Source organism: Prunus dulcis, chromosome 6 (genome assembly GCF_902201215.1).
Source record: "Prunus dulcis chromosome 6, ALMONDv2, whole genome shotgun sequence".
Classification (NCBI taxonomy): domain Eukaryota; kingdom Viridiplantae; phylum Streptophyta; class Magnoliopsida; order Rosales; family Rosaceae; genus Prunus; species Prunus dulcis.
Window position 1 is genome coordinate 27,749,408 of NC_047655.1, and position 15,443 is coordinate 27,764,850.

The 15,443-nt window shown below is 37.6% G+C and overlaps 3 protein-coding genes and 2 non-coding genes across 7 annotated transcripts; 2 read left to right on the forward strand and 3 right to left on the reverse strand.

The window, feature by feature from the left end:
* Positions 1-1,036: 1,036 nt before the first annotated feature.
* Positions 1,037-6,121, forward strand: LOC117631066 (glutathione synthetase, chloroplastic). Of its 2 annotated transcripts, XM_034363999.1 has the most exons (12): positions 1,037-1,502; positions 2,107-2,276; positions 2,619-2,694; positions 3,038-3,168; positions 3,773-3,895; positions 3,990-4,070; positions 4,219-4,299; positions 4,407-4,476; positions 4,941-5,062; positions 5,286-5,425; positions 5,502-5,694; positions 5,858-6,121. In XM_034363999.1, exons 1-12 carry the CDS (start codon positions 1,140-1,142, stop codon positions 5,979-5,981), a joined length of 1,674 nt encoding a protein of 557 aa, XP_034219890.1. In that variant the 5' UTR covers positions 1,037-1,139; the 3' UTR covers positions 5,982-6,121. The 2 variants fall into 2 exon arrangements, with proteins under 2 accessions (XP_034219890.1, XP_034219891.1); XM_034364000.1 differs by lacking the exons at positions 2,619-2,694; positions 3,038-3,168 and having other exon boundaries at positions 1,068-1,502.
* Positions 6,122-6,262: 141 nt separating this feature from the next.
* LOC117631067 lies at positions 6,263-8,142 on the reverse strand. Of its 2 annotated transcripts, XM_034364001.1 has the most exons (3): positions 7,242-8,139; positions 6,841-6,864; positions 6,263-6,752 (listed from the first exon to the last, which is right to left on the reverse strand). In XM_034364001.1, the coding sequence occupies exons 1-3, from the start codon at positions 7,423-7,425 to the stop codon at positions 6,448-6,450; spliced, it is 513 nt and encodes a 170-aa protein (XP_034219892.1). In that variant the 5' UTR covers positions 7,426-8,139; the 3' UTR covers positions 6,263-6,447. The 2 variants fall into 2 exon arrangements, with proteins under 2 accessions (XP_034219892.1, XP_034219893.1); XM_034364002.1 differs by lacking the exon at positions 6,841-6,864 and having other exon boundaries at positions 7,242-8,142.
* A 316-nt stretch (positions 8,143-8,458) lies between these two features.
* On the reverse strand, positions 8,459-10,505 carry LOC117629986 (phosphoglycerate mutase-like protein AT74). Its single transcript, XM_034362676.1, has 2 exons — positions 9,684-10,505; positions 8,459-9,066 (listed from the first exon to the last, which is right to left on the reverse strand). Exons 1-2 carry the CDS (start codon positions 10,150-10,152, stop codon positions 8,630-8,632), a joined length of 906 nt encoding a protein of 301 aa, XP_034218567.1. The 5' UTR covers positions 10,153-10,505; the 3' UTR covers positions 8,459-8,629.
* Positions 10,506-11,244: 739 nt separating this feature from the next.
* Positions 11,245-11,317, reverse strand: TRNAA-CGC. Its single transcript has one exon. It is a non-coding gene; the product is annotated as a tRNA-Ala (tRNA).
* Positions 11,318-11,676: 359 nt separating this feature from the next.
* On the forward strand, positions 11,677-11,758 carry TRNAS-UGA. The gene has a single exon. It is a non-coding gene; the product is annotated as a tRNA-Ser (tRNA).
* The last annotated feature ends 3,685 nt before the right edge of the window (positions 11,759-15,443 follow it).

Consider the following 15,443-nt stretch of genomic DNA (forward strand, 5'->3'; position numbering starts at 1 on the left):
GGAGAATGGATGCAAGAGAAAGCCAATCCTTATTATCACCAGGAATTTTCCACAAGCTCTTCAACTTCTTAATGAAAATTTTACAAGAACAAGCGCTCAAGACTGTGACTCTAGGCAGCACATCCTATCAGCCATGCTGCAGCCACACCAAATCCAATGCCAACGTTATGAATAACGTGACGACCACGCCGCTGCGGCCGACCACGAGGATGGTGCACCAAGGTGGACAAGAAATTCAAAATTCGTGTTTGGAAAGCCAAAACATTTCGTAGTTTAATTGTAGTTATATTTCATAGGAATGCCAAAATATTTCGTAGTTTGATTGTTTCATATTTGATATTATTAGTTATATATTCGCGTGTTTATTGTTAAAAAATTTAATTTTATACAACGAATTGAATTACAGGTTCCTTTTTTAGACTTGGAATTATATTTCAACTCCCTTCCAGAGTTTCTTCTTGATGATGGGCTGCTTTGGCACAATGTATAGAATACTGTATTTAAAAAGATCAGGACTAAAACTAAGCTAGATGCTGAACAATATGAAGTGCCACATAGGAAACTTGATAAAATAAATACAATATGTAATAAATGGCTCATTATTAAAAGCATTGATGTTGGTAGTAATAAGCTTTGGGTTTCTCCTCTCTAAAATCTTAACATTGTATTAGAGTGGGTCAGTTTACTCAATTCGATTGAACTTGAACAAAAAAACTCTAAATTGACTCGAATTGAAATCCAAACTTACATATTGAAACCCTAACTCATTAAAAAAGTAGAGATGTGAAATTAGTTACATGTATGACTCACTAAAGAGTGATTCCACTATTAATAAAATACAACAAATAATGAATGGCTCCATTACTAAAAACATTGAGACTGATATTTGAAGACAATAAGTTAGTAATAGTGATGTGGGCCACACATCCGTGCTTGTGAAATCTTAACAGTAAAAAGCATGTGGACACCAACTAGCGGAATCTATTTCATTCATGACCCCAAAAAGGCTAAAATTGGCAGTGAATTTGGACACATTGTGGGCAAGAGTGCCATTGCAAAGGCATATGGCGGGTATGCATTGAGAGCCCAAGGTGTGCGTTTAAAGCCACCTCTGTGGTCACCACCTAAAAGGGTCAAACATGGGTGCTTCCTATTCTTCATGCTCTCATTCCAGTACCCTCTCCACTCACACCCTTTTGCACTCACATCCCAAAGCCACTGCCTTTACTCATATAAGACAATCTGGATTACCAAAACCATCTTTCAAATTGAATCCAATCAATCAAATATTCCAGACCCATCTCAGGATCATGGCCCAACCCTCGCAAGTTTTGCCTCTCCAGGGTGGGAAAGTTGAAGTTGGGGAGACCCAAGAGGGAAGTGGCACAAGACCCTTGTTGGATTTTCATGGGATTGATCAGGAATTGGTTGAGAAGATTGTGTATGATGCTCTTGTTTGGAGCTGTCTTCATGGGCTTGTTGTTGGTGACAAGTCTGTTCAGGTCAGGGGTACTGCTCAACTAACTGTTTGTTTGGTTTCAGCTTATGAAAACGGAAAAAATTGAAAATTGAAGGTTTTATTTTCTTTCTTAATTTTCGTTTTTGTGGTATGAGAAGTCTGTAGTTACTTGTTACTTGAAAAATGAAACACTTGATTCAGCGTATGATTGTTGAAGATTAGATTGAGATTTCCTGAGAATCAAGTTCAATTTTTGTTTTCATGTGCTTTTCTTTTCTCCCAGTTTTTAGACAACCAATGGTAGAAACATGTTTATTTTCTAAGAATACGAAGTTGTCGGGTTTGCCTTTCTGATCATATGTATAAATAAATAAAAGTGACTCGAGAGAACATCTTACCTCGGTATTAATTTTTACATGGCACCCAAGTGCTTGTTCCGGGTTGGCAAAAAAAGAAGTGCTTGCTCCGGAATTGTTTTCTTAAAGCTATAGTTCATCTATGTAATTGTACGTGAAAAAAAGAGCTCTACTTTTAAATAAATGAGCAGACTTTTGGTTACCAGAAGCTTTTGGAAATTATACTCTACGATGATTTGTCAGTGTATAACTTAAAATCTGAAATTTGATGTTGGATGCTGTAAATTACAGAGATCAGGAAAAGTACCTGGTGTAGGCATGGTACATGCACCGTTTGCTTTATTGCCGATGCCGTTTCCAGAAAGTCATTGGAAGCAAGCGTGTGAGTTAGCCCCCATATTTAATGAACTTGTTGATCGAGTGAGTTTGGATGCAAAGTTTCTGCAGGATTCACTGTCCAGGTATTTTTGCACATAGTATTTTTAATTATGTATGTGATTTTGAAAATGAGCATGCTGACAATTTAGTTTAAATTATCCTAGGAAAGCCTTATCCAATCTGCTTGACTTGGGTGTGTCAAATAAGAATAGTTGTGGTATATCTGGCCAGCTAGGCAGCATGGTATGGAGCTTGTCTTGCACTTAAATTGTGCCTAAGAAAGATGTCCCTAACAAGCTTACTTTGAACTTTAATGGATTGGGTATGGGGATAAGATAGAAAATCAACATACATGACAGCTACAGCTTTTGTCTATTGTCTCCAGAGATTAGAGCTCATGAACTAATATAATCTTCATATCGCAGAACGAAGAAAGCGGATGCTTTTACATCTAGACTTCTAGATATTCATTCCAAGATGCTAGAGATTAACAAGAAAGAGGTAAATGGTATATCAGTACAACACGTGGAAACTAGTTATTGTGAGAGGAGAACTTAATCTACATTGAATGTGATCTAGTTGAATATCTCCAGATTATGGTAGTGTTTTTCTTATAAATTTTCTGGATGATTTTCTTATAGTTGCCTATATTACAAGTTATATGAAAGATAGACATACTCAGAATATTATACAGTGGACAGACAGGAGTATTACAGTATCTAGTTCTGGGCGCCACTTATATGTTGATTTTATTTGATTTACTTTAGGTCCTGTTTGGTGTAAGTGGATAACTTTTTTGTTCGTTGGTGGTGAAAATGCTAAACTATTTTAATCACTTAAACAGGATATACGCTTGGGTTTACATCGCTCAGATTATATGCTTGATGAACAAACTAAACTACTGCTTCAGATAGAGACGAACACAATTTCATGTTCATTTCCAGGACTCGGTTGTCTTGTCAGTGATCTTCACAGGTTAAGTAGTCGGAGATCTCGTAATTAATATGCATTCATTGATTCGCCCATGAATTTCTGATTAGTCAATGTAATGCTGGGTTCAACTTATGAATTGTTCCTGTATGTTAAAAGTCACCAAACTAGAAGCATATTGGTGGTTTTTGTATGTCAGATATTGCAGTAACGGTGAAAATGGCCCATCAATTTTCCATATCATAATGTGTTTATATGTGATGTTAAAAGTGATCTGCATTCCAAAGACTTCCTACAGACTGCAAACTTTGTGCTTGTCAAACATAGAAATCAATCATATTTTGAGTCTTGGATGCATAAAGGTCTCAATTATCAATTTCCAAAACAATCTTTTGGCCGTTGGTTCAACTAGTAAAGGTTCAGGGTGTGGTGGGTCCAGGTCTTTCCTTTGAAGTTAAACGGTTGCAATTGGAAGAAGTATCCTATGAAATTTCTATACTTAGCCACATAGGTTTTCATTATATTCTTCCAAACCATGTTGATATTTATTTGTATGTGTGTATATCTGTTGATATTCTCATATCCAATGCTAAAAAATTAAGCATAATAAGATTACCAAGTATTTTACCCTTGGCTTCTCATTTTCCAGGAGCTTACTTAACCACTATGGAGAATTTCTTGGATTGGATTCCAAAAGAGTTCCTAATAATCCTGCAGCCAGTCAGTTTGTAGAGGCTTTGGCTAAAGCTTGGACGGAATACAATAACCCAAGGTTAGAGCTGACACAATGTCTCATTTGTTCCTTCTGCTGCTGCCACTTTCAGCAAAGTGAATAAAGGTACGATTAACTCCAAATATATGTGCAGGGCTGTAGTCATGTTCGTGGTTCAGGCTGATGAACGCAACATGTATGACCAACACTGGCTTTCTGCTTTATTGAAAGAAATATATCCTTTTTAGCTTACAACAAGCTTTATGTTGGAGGAAGTGGTATCTCTAGGAAAATGTATAGTTATAGTTATATAAGCTTATATCTTTGATAAGATGCTAGTTTACAAAATTCATAAATAGTCATGTTCCTTAACTGCATAACACACATAATGTATCAACTCTTCGGAAAACATTGGCAGAAATTGACGCGGAGGGGGAGCTTCTACCAGATGGAACACTTGTTGTGTATGTAGCCTTATTAGCTGTGGAAAGTTCATTATACTAATCTAGATTTGTGGATCTAGCATGTTATATCTTTGACTTTAATGTCTTGAAATGCCTCTAACTTGCAGGGGTGGCCAAGCAATTGCAGTTGTGTATTTCAGAGCTGGGTACACACCAAATGATTATCCTTCTGAATCAGTAAGCAAGTCTTACTTTCCTGCTATGCAAGTACTGATTCTTTTTTAAGAATAATGTGACATTCTTCCTTGTAGTGGTGAGCTTCTGTTGTTCAATAGCAGAAAATGTAGTTACTTATCTACAAAAAGGGTACAAAGTAGAAGAGGAAATCTCAAGTCCATAAAGGCATATGTAGATCTGTTCTATATCTGTTGGGTGTGACTTTGGTGGGCTAATCCTGCATGTGTTTTTATTTGTATGATTGGACATGTAAGTGTGAATATCTCTTGGATGTTGTTCCATGCTTTTTACGCACATGATCATTCTTGGATGTCTTTATTTCATTAACTTGACTTGAAATATGCTTAAGATGATACTTAAAAGGCTACTTATAAAAGAAATATTATACTTCGATTGCAAAAATGTGTCCTCAGAATATGATGTCTATTGTATGGCTTTTAGTACCATGTTTTTTTAATTTGCAGGAGTGGAGAGCAAGGCTACTCATGGAGCAGTCATCTGCCATCAAGTGCCCCTCAATTTCTTATCATCTAGCAGGGACCAAAAAGATTCAACAAGAACTTGTGAAGCCTAATGTTCTTGAGAGGTTATTTCTGGATTTAAGTTCCATCCATTGTTACATTATTATCCTAACCGTTTTAATACTCTGTTTTTGGAGCTGGTAGCTAGAAGTATGAATTATGAATCATATATTTGTTTCTTTGAGATAATGAGAAGCTCAGTGTGAGCTTTTCTTGACTTTAAGAAAGAATGGTTACTGTTGTTACAACCAGTAACCTCAAAGCTTTCTATCATCTTCATGTGAGCAGGTTCGTTGACAATAAAGAGGACATTGCAAAATTGCGGAAATGCTTTGCAGGATTGTGGAGTTTGGATGACTCGGATATCGTAAAAGACGCAATAGAAAGGCCTGGATTATATGTTATGAAGCCCCAAAGAGAAGGCGGAGGTCCCCGTTCCTAAACTTTATACTCTGCTGTTGTAGTAATGACAAGTATTATTAACGAGTAATTATTACACTTCAGGGAACAATATATATGGCAATGACGTGAAGGAAGCCCTCATGAGATTGCAGAAAGAAGGATCAGAAGCAGATGCTGCTTATATCCTAATGCAGAGGATATTCCCTACTGTTTCTCGCACATTCTTGATGCGCAATGGCATTTGTTATAAAGATGATACTATATCTGAGCTGGGGATATATGGTGCTTACTTAAGGTATATGACTTTTATGACTAATTTTTTGGGTTTTTGTTTCATTCTTCTCTTTATTGAGCCCGGTTCGTTCTGTCAAATTGTTCTGTTGGCATTGTTGGTAAGGTGCTAACAAAGCTGTAGCCGAAGTTATTGAATCATAGTGTCACATCTTTCATATTTGCAGGAACAAAGAGAGAGTGATCTTGAATGACCAATGTGGCTACCTGATGCGGACCAAGGCTGCTTCATCAGATGAAGGTGGAGTTGCAGCTGGATTTGCAGTCTTAGATAGTTTATATTTAACCTGAGGAATCTGGCTTCCTAATTCTGCTTAAATGGGTTGATTCATAGAGTCAAATACTTCACGGTTGATCTATTAACTCATAATAAAACATACCACAAGATCCGACAGGTTACTGAATTTTGACATGTCAAAACACATTTTTCACGTATTTGTTCCCATTTTCGCTTCATTTATTTACAAAGGGAAAAGAGTAGTAATTCCATTTGTGAACATTTTAGCACGACAAATTTCTCCTTACCCCTACTTTCTTAAAATATATGGGAATGATAAGATAAGATGGATAAAACAGACCCAACTTCAAATCCTGAAAGTTTCATTCTCAAAACTATAAAACATTAAATGCTTGAAAGTATTCATATCCACAAGAGAGGCCTCGAAGCATTAGTTGTACGTGCAGTCTTGCAAATGAAGGCCAAACATGACCAAGTTGAGAAACAAAAAACAAAAGAAAATATTGGTAATGCCTTGATTCAAGAATTATCTGTCCATCCAAGCTCCCTAGCTCGTCTCTCCCATACTTCTGAAAGCCTAAGCTCTTCCACAAGTTCCGCTTGAGCCCTCTCCCTTGCTTCTTCACATGTTTCAACTCCTGCATTGCATTTTTCTGCCTCTTTTTGGTAGTGCAAAGAGACTCTCCTTGCACCCATCAACAATGCATCGGTCCGTTGCAAGGTTTCGTTCGCTACAGTTTGCTGCAAACTTAGCTCCTCTGACATCAAGGCTATGATATCCTTCTCCATTTCCTCTTTCACTTCTGGTTCATGTTTACCACAGTCTGCATTACAACAAAAAAAGATACATCAACCGACAATGTTCTTCTGAAACAGGAAAGAACCAAGAACTCAAGACAGGGTTGAACTGACCTGAAAATGAGCTATTGATAATATCTGGTAAAGTGACATGAAAAAGGAGGTTAATATATGATGTATTTCCACTAATAAGCTTAGCAGAATATCATATCTTAATGTCAACCTAATACAAAACATATATGGAAGTCGGAATATCATATCTTTCTATGTAAACTGACAAGGAAAGATAACCAATTTAATATACTTGACCCAACGAACAACGCCCAAGTATGCTTCTTTATTAGAACCTCAGGCTTCGAACATGAAAATTATAGAAATTTAAGACTAATTTAACAATTTGCTCTGCAAAACCAAAAATAGGAACATGCCTTCCAAAACAATTGTTAAATCAAATTGAACCAACATTTCTATATTTGATATGACTGCATTAACAATCATTGAAAAGTGAATCTCACCTACAGGTATAGGGTCGAAATCTTTTGAACAATCACAAGGACACTGAGGGCATGAACCTTTCTCCTTCAAGCTCCAGTGCAAAGATGGACGTATAGTGTACCCAACCAAACACACTGCCACTAAAACAAACACCAGCCTCACAACACCATTAGTACAAAACCCATGGTCTGGTGGATGAGCCATCTATTTCCCACCCAAAATAAGAAGAAAAAGAAAAGAAAAGCAAAACCCAACTTTGGTTTGTTTGTTTCCAAATTTGCAGAATGCCCAAAATCAGATATCAAAAACTCATTTTCAGGATCTGGGTTACATAGTCATATAATATGAATAAAACTCAGAACTTCACAGCAATTTTAATGAATTCTAGGAATATGCGCAATAATGGCGAAAATAAATGAACAATATCCAATCAAAGATGCCCACTTCAAGATCTGGGACCTACAATGAGAATCTGACTAACTCAGTGACTGAAGCACATTGAAGAACTTTTGCTTCAAATCAGGTGAATTTTATATCTTTGTGTATGCGTGTGAAAGAAAACCTCTGCTTTTTCCGCCAAAATAAAGGAAACCCAGATCCCGGTAAAGTATAAAGGACTGATTTGTATAATTTTGCACAGAGAGAGAGAGGGTGGCAGTGTGAGAGAAAAGGAAAGATTCGGTTAACGAGTTTGGGTTGAATAAGAATGTTGCTTTGATGATGGTGTTTGCTTGAGAACAGGAAACCTTTCTCTTGTGAAAGATCTTCTTATTTGGCCAATGTTGGCACAGTACGTGTCATTCTCTAGACACACCCAGCCACCAGTCAAATGCTCCATTTCATTTTTCACGATCCTCCTCGCGCATTATGTTAAAGCTTAGCAGGTTGCTCTGCTCTGGGTCCAAGTGGAACAAACAAGTAGTTTCCAGCTTCAGTAGGCCATTGCTTGTGCTAGTTTGCACCTGAATTTTTCAGTATTTTAATTTAGCCCTTCAAGAAAAAGCAATAGAGAGAGAGGCCAATTGTGTGCGGCTTGAGCCCAAACTAAGGAACTACATGTTTGATTAGTTTGCCATCTAATGTCATTTGATGCCCATTTCGGGAAAGCCCTGTTTGCCATGCATTCACATGCATCTCCCGTCCAAAATCAGTCAAGCATGCAAATTTCATTCCTTCGACAAATCCAAACTACACAACCCTAATTTAGCCCATCGAATCCTCACAACAAAGAAATCAGTAAAATTCTGAACTCCCAATTGATATTGCTAATTTTTATTTCCAGCATTCAAGAAATGCTATGAACATACAACAATTAACTACACGTTAAATCAAAAAAATTCCCAACCCAATTGCCGAGGAGCCTAGTTTATATGCTAAAAGAATCAGTTTGGTTTCAAGACTCGCACAATCAATTTGATTGCTGAATCTTTTCATCAGTTTCATGCCAAATGTCTTCACTTTCTCCGCTGTCTTCCGAGTCAGCTAGACGGTTGAAAAAAGTATCAAGGTACCAGGGGCAACGCTCATTCCAATCACCCCTGTTGGCATGGGCTCGCCACTTTTGGTCAGCTATCATTTCAGGGGAGAGACCCCATTCTACTAGTTCTTCCTCACTGTGATGGATTGCTAAGCTGTATTCTCCGCCCTTTCCTAATTGCATCACTTGAAATTCGCAATTTCCAAGATTGTGTAGGTGCTCGAATTGCTCAACCGTCCACTTGAACCACTTCATGAGGAAGACGCGTGCCGTTAATCCGTGTGATATTATTATAAGATTGAGGTCATGGCAAGGGTCATGGCGAAGCCTGTTCATGTCAATGTCCCTCCATAATGATTCAAGAAAACCTGCAATTATCTTTGTTATTAAGCAATATATTCATTTCGATATAGAAAGCTGTAAATCCAAAACCTTTATCCAACAATCAAATACATACATAAGCAAACTTTTCATAACCTCCATATGTTCATCTCATCAGCAAGTGTGATTTCACGTTTACATTACAAATCTAAAGCTGCATTTCATTAGAATCTAGTTTCACAAATTTAAAATTAAGAAAATTCAAAGACTAGTGGTCTGGTTCACAAAACCGCAGAGAGTGAAAGCATCTTAAAGCGGTTACTTTATTAAATTGGACTTCCATGCCATCCACCACTTTCTAACCATGGATCATTACCTCTTCAATAACCTCTTCACTATGTGTAAAGCAATCTAAACGTTCCACTTAAGGTTTCATCAAATTCGAAACCACTCCACTCAGAATAAAAAATGGAATGCAAAATAACCCAACAAAACAAAGTAAAGTTTTGGATTTTACCACAAACACAAAAATACTACCAAATTCCCAATTGGGTTATCTTGCAAATCCTAAACCATCACTTTAATTATGCCTCACATTGCCAAAATGCTCATCAAAACAAAAACAAACAACAAAAGCAAAAACCCAAAAAGAAAAAAAACGTACTTGAAACACGATCGTAGACATCAGCGGCGGACTCTCCCTCCGGATTCCGAAAGAAGAAGCGGCCAAACTTCTCCCGGGACTCCTTAATGGCCTTGACCCGATCCTGCGATCGAAAGTTGCCGAAGTCCTGCTCCCGTAACCGGCACTCCTCTCGGACGCCAATGACACGTGTCCGGGAGAAGGACCGTCCGATCTGACAAAGCGTGGAGCGCGTCCTCTGGTAGGGAGAGACGTAGAAGTAGACGCGCCAGTTGGGGCTGTTGGTGTCGATGTCGGAGATGACGCGGTGGAGGTGGGCGCCGGCGAGGTGGGCCTGGGCCAGGCCCACGTCCGTCAGTGGGATTTTGTTGTGGGGGGTGGTGGAGTAGGCGGCGATGTCTATATTGGCCTGAGACTCGCCGTGCCGCATTAAGATTATCCGCTTCGGAAGAACTGGCTGCGGTTTGCTGTTGCAATTTTGCTGCTGCATTTTATGATCCTATTCTCTTGTCTTTGTCTTCTGGGTCTTGAGATCTTGGATTTCAATTTCTCTTTCTCTTTAGCAGTCTGAATGTGAATCTCTTTGTCTGTCTGTCTCTCTCAGATTCTCAGTCTGAGAAATAAGAAAGTGAAATGTGTTAGCTCTTTGGTCGTGTGGGGTTTCTTTCTTTGCTCTTTGGTCTATTTTGATGGACTGCGACAATGCGACAATTTATAGGCTTCTGGGTTTCTTCTCTTGCGCAATTTATAGGCTTCCCCAAATCTCCTCCTCCTTTTTTCATAGTTGTATTGAATTCTTTATTCAAAACACGTCACATTTGAATTGAATCCTTCACCTGCATTGAATTGGTGGACTCTAGTTATAAATATTTGGTACTTTTCTTTTGTTCTAATTCTGAAATTTTGACATGGGATGCAACGTGTGCAAATGAATTATGAATATGCAACTTTTTTAGGCAAGTTTGTTGCCTTTTCATGATGGTTGAACCTTGTACTAATTTTAGTAACATTGTGACAGTTGATAATGCATGGACATCCCCAACGGCAAGCAAATAATAAAATCCAAAGAAGATTCAAAGAGAGTCATGCCCGTAAACCAAGAAATCTTCCACTCTTTGGAAAGTTTGAGCAAATTGTGGGTTGGGTTTAATAACATTGTGACAGTTGATAATGCATGGACATCCCAAACGGCAAGCAAATAATAAAATCCAAAGAAGATTCAAAGAGAGTCATGCCCGTAAACCAAGAAATCTTCCACTCTTTGGAAAGTTTGAGCAAATTGTGGGTTGGGTTGTACAAATCCTTCCACACGTCAAATGTTTGTCATCAGATTTTGCTAGTTGTACAAGTCAAGACATTCACATAAATGTTTTATGCATGGATTGTGTAATGGGTTTTGAGCTGGAATGCCGTGCGTTTTCCATGTCTTTTTACCCCTTTTATTAAGGGAAAAAGAAGAAGAGTAAGGGCACTTTTGACTTTTCGGGTTTCATTTGTGCCGATTTTGCAACATGTTTCAAGTTGATGAGTTTTTCAGTGAATCGAACGGTGGAGGATAAAAATAGAAAATGAAACAACATGATGGAGACGCGGGGAATCGAACCCCGTGCCTCTCGCATGCGAAGCGAGCGCTCTACCATATGAGCTACGTCCCCTTTGATGTTCAATATCGTTGAACTTTAATATTTAAACCACACCTTATAGCGTTTGAAAGTAAAAGCTTCGTCGATGGCTTCAACATCACATCGGGAATTATATCTCAGACAAATTTGATCCGTCTTCCAGCTAGCTACTTTAAGCATTATATTAATTTATTGTCACTTGTTTTCTCAACCGCTTCAACACACAACAATTAAGGTTGGCCATTTCAAACTGTTGATCGCTCATATCGGACCCAATTGGCTGATCTATATTTGCTCCGCTGAGACTTCCGGGTAGATGGTCGGACAGCGGCGGCATAGTGTCCTCCACTAATTTGTATAACTACCGATAGGATGTTCAAGCTCACACAACTGTCGATATGTCCGAGTGGTTAAGGAGACAGACTTGAAATCTGTTGGGCTTCGCCCGCGCAGGTTCGAACCCTGCTGTCGACGATTTTGGTAGAAACCTAACCTTTACTCACTACATTAATTCACGTTTATAATATGAGATGGGTCAGTGAGTGACCACAAATCTTTTGAACCCTTAAAAGAGATCAAGACTGTAAGATCTAATTGACCCATATGTATATACTTGTTTATTACATTTTCGAATTAATGTATAAATTCGTTTTCCATATCATATTATAAACGTGAATGGATGTAAATTCAACGGTGAGTGACCACAGTCTCTTGGATCGAGGCTGTTATATCTTAACCCAAATTTGAAATATTTAGCCACCTAAGATTCACCTGAAATTTCACTTTTTTTTTTATAAATCTATTCAAATATTAACTTGAGTGTATTTTTAATTTTTCAGTTGTAACATCCAAACGAAAACATCTTGTAATTAATTTGACATCTTATAATACGTGTGTGCTAGCGCAACAATATAGAACACATGGATGTATTTCTATTCATCATCTGCACATGATCAAACAAAAGAAATGCATCAAACTCATTGATTAACGTGAATTGAACCACGATTTATTCGTTACTTAGTCTCGCGAATGCAATTTATTTGCATGGTTTATCTGAATTGAACCACGTGGATGATTAGCTCTAGCTTATCCGCATGGTTTACACAATTTTTTTATATATATTGTTTTGGGATCTAAAGTTATTATTTAGATTTTAGACTTTAAAGTGTTGCCCAAATTTTGACACATAAAATCGGAGAAAAATTTACATCTAACGGGATGTCATAGTGGAGGTATTGCAGTGTCGAGAAATTGCACTACTATGTTGAAAAGTTAAAATACACGACAATGAGTAATTGATTTGAAATAGCGTCACGGTAATATCACATATGTATAGATAAATTGTTCTCCAATTATCTAGTCAAAATTATAATTATTTTTTTCCTCTCGGACTAATGCACGCGTCTTAAATAACCTCAACAAGAATCACATGAAGCTCATGACTAGTTAGGTAATAGCTTTTTACTTACTACTTGTTTTACATGAAAACATTGAGTGTGGGATGTTTTGAAAATTCAAGGCCAGCAGACGATATAATATAGAGATAGAGGATATATATATATATATATATATATATATATATATATGATGGTGATGTATGTGGAACATTGGCAGAATATATACATATATGGTTATGGACGCTATGGTTTACACTGACCATGAAAGAGACTCTTGTGAAAGAGGTCTAAAGGAATGGAACTTACTATTATATTAGTGTATACGATGTTGAAGGTTTTGTTAATTAATATTTTTTTTTCTTGGAACAACAGTGAACTTTCAATTTTCAGATATACTTCATGAAATTTGGTAGGGCAAATCGTATATCATCCATTGTGGACAAAGAGATGCACTCACTTTGAGAAATTTTACTTGTGTCTTCTCAGCATTTGCTAAATTAGTTTGCTATCTTGTATTTAAATTGACCGTTAGAGAAAGTCTTGTGAACAAGGTCTAAAATAATGGAGTTTATTATGACATTTATATGTGCAAGTGCAATGTTGTAGTATTTGTGTTGAAACCAAGAATATTGGATGAACTAGTGATTGTGCCACGGTCTATCACCCATGAATAGAGCTTGTTGAATTTCTGACATTATATTTTATGTATGAAGGTTAATGGTAAATGGCAAGCAAAGAACAACCCAAAAGCAAGGGAACTCAAAATTGGATTTTCGAAAACTGCATTGCAGTTTTCATTTAATTACAATTGAATTTTTGCTCTTTCCTTGGTCTTCAACTTCACCAATTTGAAGAGTAAAGGCTACCTAGATGAGGAACTGGGGCAAGAGAAAAGTAGAACTACCCAAGAGCAAGAGAACTCAAAATTGGACTTTTGAAAACTACGTTGCGGATTTGGAAACTGCATTGCAATTTTGGAATCTGAATTGCAGTTTTCATTTAATTACAATTTGATTTTTGTTCTTTCATTGGTCTTCAACCTTACCAATTTGAAGAGTAGAGGCTACCCAAATGAGGAATTGAGTGGACAAGAGAAGATTAGAACTACCCAAGAGCAAGGGAACTCAAAATTGGACTTTTGAATATTGCATTGCAGTTTTCATTTTTACATTGATTTTTGTTATTTTCTTGGCCTTCAACCTCACCAATTTGAAGAGTAGAGGCTACCCAAATGAGGAATTGAGTGGGCAAGAGAAGATTAGAACTACCCATGAGCAAGGGAACTCAAAATTGGACTTTCGAAAACTGCATTGCAGTTTTCATTTAATTACAATTGAATTTTTGCTCTTTCCTTGGCCTTCAACCTCACCAACTTAATTACAATTTGATTTTTGTTCTTTCCTCCTTTTTTTTAAAAAACATAATTTATATCTACATTGTATTTTTGTTGCAGTTTTTGTGTGATTAAGTGTTGAAATGATTTTATTTTTTAAAAAAAAAAACCATTGATTATTTATATAAATATTGTATAATTGAACAAATATTACAAAATCAAGTTTGGTGTAATGGTTTGTGAGTGAGCCTTCCTCCTTTGAGGGTCAAGGTTTGAGTCCCTTCAATGACACAATTTTTTATTATTAAAAAAAGCGAATAAAGGGCAACGAAGTTTGTCCCCATACGGTGGTGTAAGGGCTTTTTTCTTCCGGCAGCTTAAACAAGCTGGGCTGCCGTAAAGGACAGATTGATGAAATTGTCCCCTTTGTCTGAGTTCGAAAATCAAGCTTCAAAAGCGCTTCGAAAGGGCAGTAGAGCCTTAGGAAGCGTTCTGGTTACCTTCACCAACTAAACAACATCAACTTACAGATGATTTCTTGATGCTTACAGATAAAATTTCTGGCTTGGCATGAGAGGCTTGTGGCATAGAAGCAAAATCAGCATGAGTTTAGTACCAAAGAGGAAAATATGGCTTCCTAGGGAGAAATGGGAGTGTTTAAGGTGAGGAAGAAGGGGTTTGCAAGCTAATTTGGCTAAGAAGAGAGAAAGAAAGAACCATGTTCTTCTGGCAGCTTGTCAGATGTGCAAGTAGTCTGCCAGAAGAAGAAAATGGAGAAAGAGGGTGAATAGTGCACGAGATTGCTGGGTTTTTGCAGGTAGGAGAGGAAGCTTGCTCTCTAGGTCTGAGTTCTTTAGCTAATGATGAAGTAGTGGGGTGCTGGGTAGTTTCCAGTAGCTCGACGAAAACTCTGTCAAGTTTTGGAAAAGTTTACCAAAAGGGAAAATGGGAAGAGATGGAAGGATGAGCTCGAAATTGCAGATGTTTCAGAGGTAAGAGATAAAGCTTGCTCTCCATATCTGAGTTGGTTTTTGGTTGGGTAGAAAAGACCCCTTTTATAGCTGCTGGAAGCCATCTTTTTCCAAGAAACCCTAATGGTTTCTATCTAATTTGGCCAATCTTTTTCCTTCCTTTCTCCTCCCATTCTTTGACTTATCTTATTCTAGCAAAATCTTCTCTGTTTATTTGCACAAAATCAGGAATTTTGGGAGCTCAAGACCCCCTTTACCACAGCTGTTCCAATGGGAGACTTCCATTCCCAGCCATATCCTTTCTTTCTTTCTTTCTTTTTTCATGGCCAGGTCTGATGAGGGAAGGAATTGGGGTATGTATGTTGGTTCGAAGGGTGCTTCTGGCAGCTCGCAGGCTAATATTCATTGGTTCCTTGAATGTTTCTTGCTTGGAACTTACTCCCCCCATGTGCTGGAGC